The sequence below is a fragment of the Lissotriton vulgaris genome, chromosome 2_1, assembly GCF_964263255.1.
Source record: "Lissotriton vulgaris chromosome 2_1, aLisVul1.2, whole genome shotgun sequence".
NCBI classification, from domain to species: Eukaryota; Metazoa; Chordata; class Amphibia; order Caudata; family Salamandridae; genus Lissotriton; species Lissotriton vulgaris.
In genome coordinates, this window is record NC_141687.1 from 1,823,389,259 (window position 1) to 1,823,406,273 (window position 17,015).

General features: G+C 48.6%; 1 protein-coding gene across 2 annotated transcripts in view; it reads right to left on the bottom strand.

The window, feature by feature from the left end:
• The window catches only part of SPG11 (SPG11 vesicle trafficking associated, spatacsin), a 639,585-nt gene that overhangs the window by 467,090 nt on the left and 155,480 nt on the right, over positions 1 to 17,015 (bottom strand). For both annotated transcript variants that reach the window (XM_086957913.1, XM_086957912.1), the window contains exons 11-12: positions 8,444 to 8,622; positions 664 to 840 (exon numbers count right to left, since the gene is read on the bottom strand). In XM_086957913.1, the coding sequence (XP_086814039.1) occupies positions 664 to 840; positions 8,444 to 8,622 (356 nt within the window). The remainder of the gene's footprint in view (positions 1 to 663; positions 841 to 8,443; positions 8,623 to 17,015) is intronic.

Sequence of the window (17,015 nt, forward strand, 5' to 3'; positions counted from 1 at the left end):
TGACTAATAATTAGTTGAGTAATAAACAGCACCTCTGATTAAGTTACAAAATGACAATTTAGTTTGAGGTATGTACAGTACATGATTAATGTTACTATCATTAATATCTTTGCTAATAATTATAAAGATAATACATTGACTTTTCATAAAACAAATTGCAAAGAAATCGAAGAGATTAATACACATTGAAAATAAAATTAACAAAATGTATTCTTACTAATCGAAAATCAAATGAAAAGCAGGTTGTAGAAATACGGTTACATTAGAACACCATATTTGGTAGGAACATATGGTTCAAAGCCTCATTTCATAAATTTAACAGTACTAGATCATTTCAAATAGTGCCTTTCATCTCTAGAGAGGGTGACAGCACTATAATATACAGTCCTGTACTGGAGGAAGCAAACTGCTCCTGTACTACAGTGTTTGCATGGCTTGGAAGGCACTGTAGCCTCAGATATATGTCACTGGGGTCACATTTTATATGACCAGTTGTCTTTCATAGTGTGCCACATACTTGCAGTTACTTTGTACTACCTAGTACTGACTCAACATGTGCTACATGTCAACAGGCTCAGGCACAGTCATCAGCAGCTATATATCAGCAGATGGTGCTTATCAGCATACTTGGATACTATGTGACCAAGATTCTTCAGAACTCACCATGTTCTTCAGCAGCAGTGAGGCCTCCATCAAATTCTCCTTCAGAAGGCGGTCATAGGCGAGGTCCAAGCCAACTCGTGTCAGCTGATCTAGCGTGTACATATCACAGCCATTTGATCGGAAGAATGTCTGTACTTCAGGAATCTTGTTGCTTAAAATAGCATCAGCAATAACTTGCTGAAAGTGCAAAGCAGAAAATACATGTTTTTATAAAAATACAAAGCAAAAACTAAAATGCTACACAATATTTCGTTTAACAGTACCATATTGTTCCTTTTAGTCAATACATGGCCGACCAAAATGAAGGGCTCTCTTGTCCACTCAAAAGGGCAATGTTAAGTCTACTTGTAGAGAAAGAAGGAACTCATGATGGTAAATGCTGGAGTATTTATTTGCTACAGAGCAGGTCAATAACAGTAGTTACTGGCACTCACCTGACTTATTGCCTTGGCACGCAGGCAAGCGCACATAAGAAGGGTAAAGCAATATAATGATGAATAATGACAGCCTATTAGGCTAAGGATTCCAATTCGCACTAGATATTGTCAATGTTCTATCCAGTCTTTCTTGCTACTTTATTTTTTGGGGGAAATACAACCCAAGTTTCCCATCCTTCCAGATTTACTGTGCTCTCAATGTTTGAAACTTTCTATGTCGTTTTTACTATTTTAAGTAAGACACCCAAAAGGCAAGAGGGAGAACAACTACTATTTGCAATTTAGTTTAAATTACAGTGTGTAAAGTGACATTATGCAGTAGTGTACCTTGTCATTGACATTTTTGCTAACAAAAAAGGCTAAAAAGCTAAAGATCATAAAAGTTAAACAAACTATTGTAGTTTGTACAATCTGTATGTTTATGGTCCCAAAGTAAATTGAGTATTTGTCACTAAAGACAATGATTGGAAATAACAGTTATTAGGTAATACGGTTAGATGGTTAAAAAATTAACATAGGGGCATGGCTATGCAGCCAACATGGCAGGTGTGTTCTAATAACGCTCCGACCGCCAACTGTGTGATCCTACACCACTGCATTGTACGGTGACCTACAGAATAGCCGCACTGCCTAGAGAGCCCTCCTCGGGTTTTGGAGCACTGGGACAACCTTTTAATTGCTTCGAGTGTGCCACTAAGATGCTGTGACCAGTATCCTGCTTTGTGTCTGCGATCCCCTACTCTAACTTCCTGGAGACAACTGGCTTCACTGCTGTCGATTTGCCCACCTACATCCCCTACCGCTTGTAATCCCACGTTACTCCCTAAGGCGCTCAGCGGGTCGGGGACCGGAGAGGACCAGATATAGGTCTTTGTTATGAAGTGTGGTGGGAGCCCTTCAACTCTCCAGGAGAGGAGAAGGCAGAGGCTCTCACCTCCCCAGGGTAGGGAGGAAGGGGGGATTGATTCAGATACCCCACACTGTTTGGCAGGGGGTCTGGCGTAGAGCGAGGGATGTGTGGGATCCTGAAAGCACCTGGCCTACCTTCCTGGCTGCTCATGCTCTTGATTTACACCATTACAATACAACAATAGGAAGATCTGGTCTCCGATCGAAGTGCACATTGGAGGTGTGGACAGGGGGCGACGGGGCCCAGGGAGCCGAAGACCATTCATCATCATGGTCTGGTGAAGCCTAGGCTACACATACAACTGCAAGCTCGCCCTGGATGGATGCTGAGTGCCTGGCCACTGGGGAGGCCCTCTATTATTGGCGACTGTGCGGGCCCAGTGTACTCCAGAAAATTACTACCTGCTGCCCTAGTAGAGCCAGGTGACTGCAGAGGCCGTTTCTTCCCTTCCTCCCCCCTGGCTGCACCTCAACTTGCCCACTCTGTCAATTTGGAGAGACTCAACCTGTAACATTGCCCAATGCACCCAGGGACGTGTCATGACCCACTATAAAGCTACCCTAGTGGTATATCGCATGTGCTCTGCTGACCCCTTATACGCAGCCGCAATGCTTGGTGGCCGAAATAGATCACCTTCTACTTTGTATAAGTGAAAGATGGACAAATATATTACACGGACCCCAGCAGAGTCCTGCGGTCTTCATGTGCGTGTGGAAGACCGGAGGATTGGTCCTGCCGGAAGAATTTACAATTTGTGGGCTTTTTAGAAGAAGTGGAGGGGTCCGGCCAGGGGCTCTTTCTACTGTCCTGGATTGACACCTTGGTGCCCATACAGGAGAAGTCCCTCTCCTTTTTACTGGAACTAGCTCATCTGGCTCTGGGGCCGAGGCTGTCCCCCCGAGGCCCTGCCCAGACCCATGAAAGCGAGATTCCTAAATTATCAGGGTTGAGACCTCGTTTTACGCATTATCAGACTGAAGGGCACTGTTCACTACGACTCCTGCACTATTATGATTTCCACAGACTACACCAGAGATGTCCAATAATCAGTGTAAATTGATGACTGTGAATCAGTAACTGAGAAGTCTGGGGCTCAGGTATGTGCTTCTCTTTCCAGCTAAACTCAAGGTGTTCTTTCATTCCAAATCGTTCTTCTTTGATATACTGGAGCTTGTCTGGCAGGGGTAGGAGGAGAGACAATAACACAAAATGAAACCCCCTGGTCATTAGAGAAGGAAGAGTGCTACTGGAGTGTCTCTTTTAAATGTAATTTGCTTTTTGTTTCTATCACTTGTTCCTTACATATACATTGCAGAAGCTTCCATAAGGTCCTGAAAAAGGCCACCACACACACCTCTGTTGAGGGTAATAGGCTGAAACTTGTCAAACTATTTTTTACTCAATAGCAGGATGAATTTCCTCCTATTACAGCTTGGTTTTTAAACCTGGTCCAGGGGCACCCTCAAGAAGTCTATTACGTACCCTGGGGCTAGTTTTATCTCACATTCACTTTGCTCCACACCCATCACCACACTCAGGTATGCTAAATACCATAGATGAACTCGCTCTACCAAGATGCATCCCTGAGCTCCTCCCTTTCAGAGAGGAGGTTGTAACCCACATTATGACCAGGTTCACAATGCGAGGAGGTTACCCTATGATGAAGCATGCCACCATCGGGTGGGTGAGGGAAACCGTCCTTTAACTCCTTGCATGCTGATGACGGAGCGGTTCCGTCATCAGCTACGGGTGAGCTGTGCTGATGACGGAACCGTTCCGTCATGACTCCGCCCGCGCAAGGCGGACTCAGCATGGGCGGGGAATTCCCGCCGCACGCAAGGGGTTAAAGCGCATACTCTTGAAGCGCTTTTCTTTCTCCTGTAGACCCAGGGGTTTCATTTTGTGTTATTTTTTACGGAGTAGGGGAGCCAGGCCCTGCAGGTCTTTAAACCCCTCTAGCCCTCCTTGTGTTTTGACTGGAGGAGAGACCCTACCCTCACCGCAGGAAGATGGTGACGAGCCTGGGGGGCCGACCCCAAGTTGGAGACGTCCACTCAGCTGGACATTTACTAGTGCAGGGGTCCCGCTGTCACGGGCAGCAGATGGTTCCTACACCTCACAAGTTAACACAAAACACGGACTACAGATAACACAGATGCTTCCCTTCGCTGTCTGACATAGAACAGGACTGCTGTTCTTATAAGGGTCATACAGGGTGCAGTTTCCGGTGGACAGGACAATTGGGTGCTGATGTGCTCCTCCTCCAGTAGACTTACCTTATGCCGTTGCCTACACATATGGCTTCACCAAAGTCCACCAAGTGGGATTTTACAGTGGCTCAAGGGGGTGGCTGTCTTGATCCATACTCACTTCCCTTTCAAGACAGATCAAATACTCCATGAAGATCTGGGTAGGTTTCTCTGGGTGGCAGGCTGCTCTTGGGCTCTTCTATTGTTTTGTGTTCTGTTTATGCCCCACCCCCTCTCATGCAGTAATTCCTCTCACGTCTCGATGAGGCGGTGCTTTCAGCCCCAGAGAGACTTACAATTATAGGTAACGGCTTTAACAGCTTGACGAATGCTGCCCTTAATTGGGTGGGACCTATGCCCCATAGCTCCTCTCTACGACTTTGTTGGTGTCCTTTTTTGGCTCTCTGGGCAAAAGCAATGTATTGCAACACTATCATTGCGACCCCGGGGGCTACACTTTTCTCTCCGGGGTCCATGGTACCCTATGAGGACTTGGCTATTTCCTGGTTTCCAGAGCACACCTGTCCTCTGATTCATGCCAGAGCCTGTCTCACCACACCACCTTGGGAGAGGGAGGTCAATTGTGCCCATCCGCACTCCTCGACCCCATGTAAGCTCAGCTCTTGGAAGATGACGCAACAGCCTTTTGATGCTGTTCTGCACGAAAGTTTGATACAATTTTTACAAGAAAACACAGGGTCCATTGGCTCCGCCACAATGAAGAAGATGATTTTATCGGCTGGCCCATAAAAAACTGGAAAAGCTGTGTGAGTTTGTGACCACAGACCGGGCGGCACGAGATGCAGAGTCTGGCGGAATTAGCACTTTGACAGCTTTAGATGGATGAGGCTAGGAAAATTTGGCAGGTGTCCCAAAGCCACCTCTATGAATATGGTAATAAGACAGGCAAACTAGTTTACTGACTAAGCCAGCATACATGCAGGAACCAATTTATGACCATAATTGAGAATGAGTTTGGTAATACCCCCACTCTGCTCCAGAAGGTGTGGTGAACAAATTTACCACCTACTATACAGCGCTCTATGATGAGCAGTGGACCTGGTCCACAACAGAACTTTATTCTTATGTATGAGCGGCCCATCCGGTCCTCCTAAGGGAAGCTAAGCGGCAAGTACTTGAGGACCCGCTTACAATGACTGAGATCCCTGATGCCATCTCTAAACTGGTGGGGGCAAATCCGCTGCTAGGCCAATATTAGTGAGTGGGGTGACTTCTGTGAGACCTTGTTGAGTCCCACATTGTCGCTATCCTTAAACAAGACCGTCTCTGTACAGGTGCTACTCGTACAGGCCTTTATTGCTGATTAGCCGCGAAATCAAGATCCTGGCCAAGGTCCCGCAACATTAATTAGCACTGTAATCACATCTCTCTCAAGACCAAAGTAGGTGTATGCTCCACAGATTGAAGGGACACAACATTAGATGGCTACACAATGCATTGGCGACAGCCAATTAGCGGGGACAGCGCTTTCGATGCTACAGCTGGGTTTTGAGAAGGCTTTTGACAACATCCCCTGGGAATACATGTCCACACTGCTCAAATATCTAGACTTCAACTCCCATTATCTGTCATACAGTAGACTACTCTATGGCGACCATGCACTGAGGTCAGGGTAGGGGGAGAACTTTGTCAATCCTGACAGCACTTAAAAGGGATATGAGACGAGTATGTTCTCCCTGGTCACCCTTACTATTTGCGCTGATGACAGACCCCCTAGCGAACCTTATCCGGACCGATCCACAACTAAAGGCTTTTAAGTGGTCTGAGGCTTGTGACGAATCGTGTATCTCTATACGACAATAGCCTACTGGTGTATCTCAGCCGACCATATTCTACATGGCCTACAATCAGAGAGAAACTCAATACTTTTGGGAACAACTCTGGGCTATGAGTCAACAGGGGAAAGCCTAAGCTGTTCCCAGTCAGGCTAAGGAGGAGGAGACGGGGGTATGGTTGACTGAACACTGGGCTTGGGGCCCGGGTCTCACCCTGGCAGCAACGAGGTTCAACCACCTGGCTACGTGGGGATGAATATCCACAATATTGAGATGATGTCTAGGATAGACAAGCTCCCCTCCCAACTTGTCTCGACCCACAACGATGGTTGTTGCTGCCCATATCCATACTCAAATAAGTGGCACGGCTGAAGAGGATTACTTTCCTGTGACTCTTGTACACACTACAAAATGACCCTTACTATATATTAAAGTCGATATTGGCAAAGTTCACCTTAGCCCTAAATGCATTTGTCTGTGGTGGTGGGCCCCAACGGGTGGCCTTCAGCAATGATATTGTCCACCTTGGACAGTGGACTGGCAATGGTGGATCAATTATCCTATTGCTGAGCTTCTCAACTCCTGCTCCTCAACAACTGTGTTTATGGGCCAGCAGGTGATCCAACATACTGATCGGAGAGACGGTTCATGGGCAGTCACCTCCCGCTCCAATATATATTAGAAAGCCGGCTGCAACAGAAAACCCCCCTACTGACACAGCCAGTGCTTTCTGAAAAGATCGACATCCCCACTCAGAAACCTACGCTGGGAGGGTAGACGGACGTGAGAGATGCCCCTGTGGTGAAGAGCCCCCAGTCGGATGTGTTGCATTTAGATGGGTTCCTTGGATTGGAATTCCTTTGTGATTACTACCCTGGGCCACGTCCTGACAGGTGCAGACATGATGGACTTTATACAGCTTCAAGTTGACTTTGTGCTGGAAAAGTCCTGATTACAGGCATCTACAGCCTCACTGTTCTTTGAGACCATACCTGAGAGGGTGAGAAGACATTTCAGAATTCAGCCCCCTGGAGGTGAAACTGATGATCAGTCCGGTCTTGACCAAGACCGCATTTCCCTAATCTACAAGTGTTTAGTGATCAGTACCCCAGACACTTTTAAGACACAAAGGGAACAGTGGGGTGACTTGGGGATGTTTGATGAGAGCGAGTGGACAATCGCTCTTATGAGCCCTAGAGAGCCTGTCTTGACTGCGAGGTTTCGTCTTATACAGTTCAAGTATCTACTTGAACAAAATACATGACCCAGCTTATTTACGATGTGGGGAGGCTGTGGGAGATTTTCTCCTTTCTGTCTGGGGCTGCCATGCCCTTCACCCTTATTGGAATCATATCGAGGCGACACTTGTAGCTGGCCTTGGCCAGACATTTGCCCTCACATCAAAGATAGCCCTCCTAAACATCCTGGACAAGGAAGGATTTCCTCACGCCGAGTGGGCACTACTGAGGCTGGTCTTCGTGATTTTGGAAAACAGACAATGTCTTCCTGGGGTGGCAGCCAACATCTCCTGATATAGGGAGGTGGTGTGCTTAGATTGACCTGTGTTCTGTAAGGGATTAATTTATATAAGAAGCCTGGGGTTGCCCACAAAAGCATGAAAGGGTGCAGGTGGGAGGCAGCATTATTGGGAGAGAGCACAGTGTGAACGATGTAGGTTACGGATTCTCCAGATCTGGGTAATGGGGGGGGGGGACATTGCCTGAAAGCATCGCCAATGATGCATCAAGTGAACTATGTTTTCTATTCTCCTTTCCATTTTGAATAATCATTTGTTTAATAACTTATAAAATCTTAATAAACAAAATATTTAAATTTAAAAAAAGCAAAAAATCTGTTTTGTTAAACCAGTTTACTTTATATGCACCCTATGAAAGCAGCTTTAGATGACATGGGATGGCACAATGTGGAGCAGTGATGTATCACAATTTTCTAACAGCAGACTCTCCTGTCATCAGCTGCAACTTTTAACTCTATTGCTTTCATATACAAAATACATCTTTTCACCAGATACTGGCTGTCTTGTTAAATGACATATGTTCACAGAGCTACTGCATACATGGCAACATTTGGGAATACCAAGAGCGAGATTTTAGAGAGAGCAATGCCTTTGCCCATTGATTTATGCTGGATATAGCAATATTTCAAAAACTGAACAAAGTTATTGCCATTTACAATACAGTAGTCACCTCCTGGAAATTAGAAAGTGGCGACAGTGCTTTACTTCTGGGTATATTAAAATACTGAGTACGTGTATTTTGTATTGCTGGAGGCACACAGAGTAGATTCCAAGTTTTTGATTGCACTTCTTAGATGATTTACACAATCTTTGATTGCTAGATTTCTCGATGGACGTCATCTGCACCTTACCTCTGAGCTCAGAGATTCCCACCGATGACTTTGCTCTATCTGAGGAATGTCCTCACAGGAATCCTTGATAAACTTCATTTGGTTACTTTGCTTTCGACTAAATTTTTTCATAAAGGTTCTGAGGTCAGTAATGTAGCTGGTGAGGATATCCATGCAGGACTGCAAGCACTCATCAAGCTCTGTAGGAATTATCAGAACAAACAAGACAAGGTGACAAACGCATAGTGTGAAAAGCAGACAGTATGATGCTGGACAGAGAGGCCTACAGAGTCTAAGTGATAAACTGGTGAGGTGGGATAAAGCAGAGGCTGACACAGTAACTACTTGCCCATGGAATTGTGAGGCAGTCCATTTAATGCAGATAGAATTATTATATGGCTGCAGAGGAGGGAATTAATCAAGAAAGAGAAAGGTAGACTTCCAGAGAGAGATTTAGGAGGGATTAGGTGGTCAAAAGTGACCCACATGTGTTGTGCTATGGAACAGAACACTGACTGTTTGCTTAGAAGGGTTAGAGCGGCAGTTGCTATGTTGTCAAGGATAGTGACTGCTAATTATTTTAAAACTGGTGCAGTTTTTAATGTTTCTGGATGTACACTTTGATGGTTGTAATAACTGCATAAAGTAACTGCTACAGACGGCTAATTTGTTGAGGTACAGTCATAGCTGCTTGGCTTTGAAGATGTTAAATTGGTTTGCTGGTTAACCAGTATAGAACAGTGACTACTTGGTTCAGCACCTATGCTGCACCTGAATACCAAACAACTTTAATTGTGAGATCTGGGTGGTTTAGATTTAAAGTTTAGGCTTATAGACTAGCTGGATTCGCATAACCGCTATCCAACATTCCTGATTTGCCCCGATCAAGCCCAAGGCTTTGTCAAATGTAATTCTATGTCAGGACCGGAGGCTTCAGATTATGCTATATCTTCCTTCGCTTTATTAACATAAAGACTCCACAGCAGCTTAGGAAAAGATATATAATAGTAACAAAAAATGCTTTAAGACATAAAGCATTGACGGAACTTCAACAAATCAAAACAACAACTCCCGAGAGTCTCTTTGTATAATGACAGTCCATAGTCCTTCCACTCTGTCCATCACCGCTATAAATCCGGCCTTCTCTTCTTCTTCCTCCTCTTTCTTCGCTGCTCCGCAGCCAGATAAGTGCTTTTCTTGTTTTTCCTTTCGGTTTACTAGATTGTATTGTGTGTACGATCGTTGGGGGACTCATTTCATGGTTTATTCCCTTGCAGAGTCCCCGGTCGCGAGAACGCTCTATCGTTCCTACGCGATCTTTCTTTCCCACTTGTGTGCGGCGTGTAGGTAAGCCGCCAGGGGGCACCCTGACGTCTCGCCGACCCTTCGGCGCGCCTCCGCAGTTGCGGGGGCTGCGCCGTGGAGTCTGCTTGCGCAGGAGCCAGCCCTCGCGTACCCCTCTGACACCTGGTGCTCCGGGTCTGTACCTCCCTGCTCCTGACGCCCCGTTGGGGTCTGTATTGCGGCTCTGACCGCGTGTAACACCTTCGGGTGAACTTTGTGCACCTCTTTGATACGAAGTGTGGCTTAGCGCGCTTGAGGGGTGCGGAGGCCCGGTCCCGGCGAGGAGGGTCTGCGCGCTGGGGGATTGGTGCAACCCACCTGCCACTTCAGTTGGCCCGAAAAAGTGATCGCAGCCTGTTGGCCTGCCCATATCCTGTCTCGATTGCCGCCCTGCAGGGTGCCCCGGATTTACCCCTGTGCTTCAGGATGGAAGGGGAATACGAGGAGGAACCCTACCCCTATCTGCAAGACGACGAATTTTACCAGGCGGTGGACAATTCGATTTACCGCTGCGTGACGGAGGTGGTAGGCCCTATGGAGGACCGCCTCTCCGCCCGCATCGTGGAAGAGTGCGCGAAGCTGGCATCGGCGCACGTGCCTCCGACTCCCGATCTCCCAGGGACGTCCGGCGGGTTGCCACCCGCCCCGAAGAGGCCTTGTAAGGAAGGACCGTCATCGGAGGCCCAAGGAGTGGACAAGGGCGCTTTTGAGCGTCTTCGGGACGCCTTTCTGGCAAAAGCAACGGCGGCGCCCCCTACTCCCTTGGTGGATCCTGGGGCTTCGGGGGACGTGTCGACGGCCCCCGCTTCCCCTGTGTACGACTCTCCAGACACCGACGACGGCGGGGAGTCGACCCGATCTTGGCTTCCGGCGTCCTCTGCCAAGGAGATGCCAAAGGATGAGTCGAGCATGCTGGACCCGGACGAGATCGTCCACCCCCGCTCCGCGGCTTGGACACCGGGGGAGACGGTGGCGAAGTTTGTGGCGGGCAGGCTGCGCAAACCCCTGGAAAAGGAGGCGCGGGGTTGCCTGCGTGGGGAGTGCCCTAGGCCGACTTTGGAAGGCAAGGTGGCCATGACCCCGGAACTGGACGCCAAGATGGCCACCTTCCTGGCAAAGTTTATGAAGGACCCCAGGAAAGGCATCGATAGGTCCTGGCGGGCCTGCCAGGATAAACTGCTGGATGCGGTTGGGCCTGCCACGAAGATCCTAGATATGGCGGAGGAGGCGAAGGCGAATGGCACCGTCATTTCACCGGAGGTGCTTTCGAATTGGGCCCAGAGGGTGATAGTGTTCCTGGGCAACGCCAACTGCGCCCTATCTACAGAGAGGCGGCGCTCGCTCCTGATCAAATTAGACCCGAAGTTGGGGGACCTGGCCTCGTCGGAGGCGGGTGCGGTGGCCCAGGGTGGCCTCTTTGGCGAACCCTTCATCAGGGAGCTGGGCAAGTTCGTGAACAGGTTCACGTCGCTGGATAAGGCCCAATCCAGCATTAAACGGGTGTTTCACCAACGTTTCTCCGGAGGGGCCGGTCGCGGTAGGGGCCGCGCGATCGGCCGTGGCCAACAGACCAACAATAAAGGACAAGGCTCCGGAAGAGGCCAATACCAGACCTCTGCGAACTTTAACAACTTCTACCCCACCAGAGGGCAGCGCTTCGGCGGCAGAGGGTTCAGGAAGAACTCCGGACAAGGAAATGGCCCCGGTAAGTGTCCTTTGTTTGGATCAAGTTCCAATTGGGGGGCGGCTGGCAACCTTTTACGAGGAGTGGGAATTGCTCACTGCCGACGCTTGGGTCTTGCAAACTGTACGTGGGTTCCACATAGAATTTTACGACCAGCCCACGCAAGCGATGCCCCCGCGCCCAATGGTCTTTTCAGAGTCCGACGCGCGATTGATAGACGGGGAGGTCTCGGACTTGCTCCGCAAAGGGGCCATCCGTCTATCAACACGCCACCCGCACGGGTTCCTCAGCAACGTCTTTTTGGTGGACAAGACAGATGGGGGCAAGAGATCTGTGATCAATCTCAAGGAATTCAATGGGTGGTTGGTCTATCGTCATTTCAAGATGAAGGGTATACACCTCCTCCGGGACGTACTCCTCCCTCGGGACTGGATGGTGAGACTGGATCTCAAGGATGCCTATTTAGTCGTCCCCATCCATTGCCCGCATCGTCGTTTTCTTCAGTTTCTATGGAACGGCAGGGTGTTCGAGTTCACCGCACTGCCGTTCGGTCTATCGTCGGCCCCCTGGTGCTTCACGAAAGTTCTCCATCCGGTAGTGGAGTTCCTCAGAAGTCAGGGGGTCAGAATGTTGGTGTACTTAGACGACATCCTCTTCATGGGGCAGTGCCCGGAGGTGTTGGCGGGCCAGCTTCGGCAGGCCGTACACCTTCTCCAGGGGCTTGGGTTCGTGATCAACGGCTCCAAGTCGGTTTTGGTTCCTACTCAGAAGATCACCTTCTTAGGTTTCGTGGTGGACTCGGTGCAGGCGGTCTTGAGCCTGCCGGGTCGGAAAGTCGCGAAAATTCGACACCTGCTTCGGCAGACGATCGCAAAGGACTGCACTTCCTTGCGCCATATCGCCAAGGTGGTAGGGCTCCTGTCGTCCTCCATCCAGGCGATTTTCCCGGGCCCCCTGCATTACAGGGCGCTCCAGCGCCTGAAGGCGCAGCACTTGCGTCGTGGGATGAGTTACGATCAGTGGGTTCCCCTCACGGACGAAGTGAAGGAGGAAATGTCCTGGTGGCTGTCTCACATGGAGGCATGGAATGGTCGGGCGGTCTTCGGTTCGGCCCCGGACCTGGTCATAGAGTCCGACGCCAGCAGGTCGGGCTGGGGCACCCGGTGCGGGGATTTTTCCACCGGCGGCGCCTGGTCTTCAGAAGAACAACGGTTGCATATCAATTGTTTGGAGCTCCTGGCGGGCTCCTTCGCAGTCCGTTGTTGGACCAAGGATTCGGTCAAGGCCTGTGTCCTCTTACGGATGGACAATGTTTCGGCGGTTCGTTATGTGAACCATCTAGGCGGTCCTCGTTCCCGCGCTTTAGCGGACCTGGCGAAGGACTTCTGGGATTATTGCCTGTCACGTCACATTGCGGTGACGGCGGAATATCTGCCGGGTCAGTCCAACCAAGTAGCGGATTGGCACTCCAGACACCTCAGGGACACCAGTCAGTGGAAACTGGATCCGGAGGTCTTCCGTTGGTTACAAACTCTCTGGGGTCCCTTTTCAGTGGACCTGTTTGCGTCCCGTCTCGACCACCAGCTGCCGCGTTTTTTCAGCTGGAGGCCGGACCCTCTGGCGGAGGCCACGGACGCCTTTCTGCAGGATTGGAGTCGGGAACAGCCGTTTGCGTTCCCCCCGTTCTCCATGATAATGAGTACGGCGGCCCAAGTTCACCGCCAGGGAGCGGAGTTGGTGTTGGTTACTCCGCTCTGGAGGTCTCAAGTGTGGTTTCCGGTTCTTCTGGAACTTTCTTGGGATTTTCCAATCCTACTCCCCCTGTTTCCCCTGCTCCTGACAAATACGGATCGGGAACCGCATCCTCTCATCATGCAGAGCTCTCTCCGCCTCGTGGCGTGGAGGCTCTCAGGAGACGCTGGTCGCTCCCAGGCCTTTCGGGGTCGGCTGAACACTTGCTCTCCAAAGCGTGGGCTGATAGTACGACGAAGCGCTACAGATCCGCTTGGCTTAAGTGGATGCGTTGGTGTCTACGAAGGGATTTGGATCCCTTAGTCGCAGGCCTCGTTCCTGTGCTGAATTTCCTGGCTCACCTGGCCGACAAGGGCTTGGCCTATAGAACGATCAATGCTATTCGATCGGCGATTTCGGCAGGTCACGACAACATCGATGGCCACCCGGTAGGGGAACATCCTTTTGTTTGTCGGCTTCTGCGGGCTATTCGCCTCGCGTTGCCTCCTGAGCCCAGGTACTCCGTCCTTTGGGACGTCAATTTGGTTCTGAACTTGTTCTTGTCCTGGCCGGCCAACTCCTATCTGTCTCTTAAGGAGCTGTCGGCGAAGTTGGCCATGTTGTTATGTTTGATCTCTTGCAGACGCGTCTCTGATGTGCGCGCGCTGGATGTCTCTGCACGCATTTTTTCCCCGGATGGGGTTACGTTCACCGTGGGCCGACGCACTAAAACGTCGTCGCGATCCATTTCCTATCCAGCTTTTCTTGACACTCCTAAGTTGTGTGTTGTACAATGCCTCAAAGCATATGAGGATCCGACCTTGGAGTTGCGCCCCCTGGGCGAGCGTCAGTTGCTGATTGCCCTGCGAAAGCCACACAAAACTGTCTCCTCCCCCACTATTGCTCGGTGGGTGCGGTGGGTCATGCAGGAAGCGGGCATCAATACTTCTCTCTTTGGAGCACACTCCGCCAGGGGGGCCATGGCCTCTAAGGCATTCTCAGTGGGTGCTCGCTTGGAGGATCTAATGCGAGCGGCGGATTGGTCCTCGGATTCCACCTTTAAGAGGTTTTATTTTAAGCCGGTGGTGAATTTGGCCCAGTTGGTGGTAAGTAAGCTTTGAACTAGCATAATCTGAAGCCTCCGGTCCTGACATAGAATCGAAATTTGCCTAGCTTACGTAACGGTAAGTTTCAATTCTATTAAGGACACGGAGGCGAGTATTATCCCACCCAGGCTACAGTGGTGTCTCTACCCACCCGTATAGCAGTAAGTAAAGCGTTTTTCTTTACATTGTCTGTACTGTATTAGTCACTGAATACTCCTCGCCTTATTGTTGCATTCCTGGGCCACCTCGCTGATGTTGTTCCTTTTTCGACAGGCAACGAGGGTGCTAAGCAGGATCAATGAGGTTCAGGCGTGATCTGCGCGAAGAAAGAGGAGGAAGAGGAAGAGAAGGCCGGATTTATAGCGGTGATGGACAGAGTGGAAGGACTGTGGACTGTCATTATACAAAGAGACTCTCAGGAGTTGTTGTTTTGATTTGTTGAAGTTCCGTCAATGCTTTATGTCTTAAAGCATTTTTTGTTACTATTATATATCTTTTCCTAAGCTGCTGTGGAGTCTTTATGTTAATAAAGCGAAGGAAGATATAGCATAATCCTCGCCTCCGTGTCCTTAATAGAATTGAAACTTACCGTTACGTAAGCTAGCCAAATTTCGATTCTAAATAGCTCGTTTTTAGGTTAAGTATAATGTTGGTTACTATATTAATCAGGAAAGAATGGGCTGCTTTGTTGGTCGGAGTAGAAAAGAGGGGCTTACTGGTGTTCTGGTAAAAAAAAAAACATGCTGTCCATGTGGATTGTATGTGCTTTTATCGGTAAACATTCATCAAGAAAGCGGTTCTGATTAAATGTTTGCATAAAAACAATCTTGACCAATGTTTTTCTATCAAGAAAGGGTTTCTCCAGGTTGACAAAAACAAGCCAACAAAAGCCTTTCTAGATGAAAGATTCCTTTATCTTTTGGCTGTTTTTTCTATTCTGCTTCTTCAAGGTCGACTTCCCCCATTTAACTGCCTTTACTTTTCTATCTTTTTAGTAAGGAGGGGAAGGGGTGCCCCTTACCTTCCTGAACTATTCAACCTTCCAACTGCGTGCTATGCCCCTTTTGCTACTGAGCCACCCACTTCGCTCCTTTAAAAAAAAAAGTCCTCTATGTCCACTCCCTTTTGTGGTCTTACCCCTTCTTCATACCTTCTTCTTTCATCCTGCGTTGTATTTTTTTTTAAGTAGTAGATCAAAGCAGACCTTTATTTTTTTGTAGTAAAAGTATCTCGTCATTTTAATTTTTCTCTAAAATGAAGTTAAATCATCTCCACCAACACCTGTCCTGAATGGTATTTTATCCTTTCCCCTTTCTCCTTCAAAAGTTGTCTTATTGTCTTTTCCTTCTATTAGTTTTGTGAGACGCTATTCTATTGCTACACTCACACTTTATAGTTGAAAGGATCATCAACGGCCAGTGGATGTAGGTGGGTTGTCGATGTATCTTGTTTTGCATTATTACTAATAAAAAGATCTTAAACCTAAAATGAAGTTAAATCAGTCTGTTTTCAATAGTCTGACTCTTCATTCTAGAAATTCATCAAAATGACAGATTACCATCAAGGTGATCAGATTAGTGTAGAAAGTGGGCTCTTTATATAGAGGACCAAACCAAGGTAAACAGTGTAAAGAGTCCAGACAAACCCTTATTGGTTTATAGAGGCAAAACTGTGAACACTAAATGCTCTCTTTTGAGGTGGTGCGAGCGAGCAGTTTAGAGGGTAGTGCTAAAAAAAAGTTGTATTCACAGAGGCAATAAATGAGATGCACTCAAGAATAAATTAGAGACCAATTTCGAAAAATAAGATGTGATATACATTTTGATACTAAGAACTTTGTTAGCAAGTTAGTACTTTTTTTAAATATACATTTTTACAGGTAAGTAAATAGTTCAATTCAATGAGTATTTACGCAGCAATGCTTCCCTATGGGAGAAAAGGCATACGTTGCATACAGTTATTTATGGTCAATTTCTGTGGGTCTCCGCCGGGACTTAGGATCGTAGGGGGCCAAGGTGCAAAGTACCACCAGCAGTTATTCGTTACCTGCCCTAGGGCATCGGCGTGCAAAGGTGCTGGTCAGGTTGGTAGCCATGTGCGCTACGCCAGTGGAAAGAAGCGGGGACAACTAGAAACAGGCTGCAGAGGGGGACTTGGAGACAAGTCCGGGAGCTCCCAACGGGGAGGCTCGGGTCACAAGGGTCCTGGGAACAAGGGGTCACAGCTGGTTCATCGGTTTCGGGTTGTGGGTGCTCAGTGCAGAGCGGAAAGGTTGGCTGGGCTCTGTGTGTCCTAGAGCCCTGCGGTTGTCGTCTCGCCGGTTGAGGGTGCAAAAATGTGGGCTGCTGGGCCACTCTGGAAATGGGTCTGCAGTGCTCAAGTCCCTCAACAGCTGCTCGGTCTCAGTGTAGTGGGAGTCTGGACTGGACTCAGATTGCAGGGGAGTCACTCCTCTACTCTTAGGGAGATTGCAGCCAATTTGCAAAGGGCTGCCAATCTCCTAGGGTTCTTAGAAGATGTTCAGCTGCAGGACAAATCGCTGCTTAGGATTGCCAAGACCGGTGCAGGCAGGTAGGGTTTGGAGCCAAAAGTCCACAGCAAGTCTTCAGTGCTCGCTTTTCTTGTGGCTATTCTTTGTCCTCTTTTTCTGGGTCCGTCGAATCTGATTCCCTGGCATCAGTGGTGCCGCTAAATAGTCAACTTAGGGACGTTACGGGGACTGGCTGGT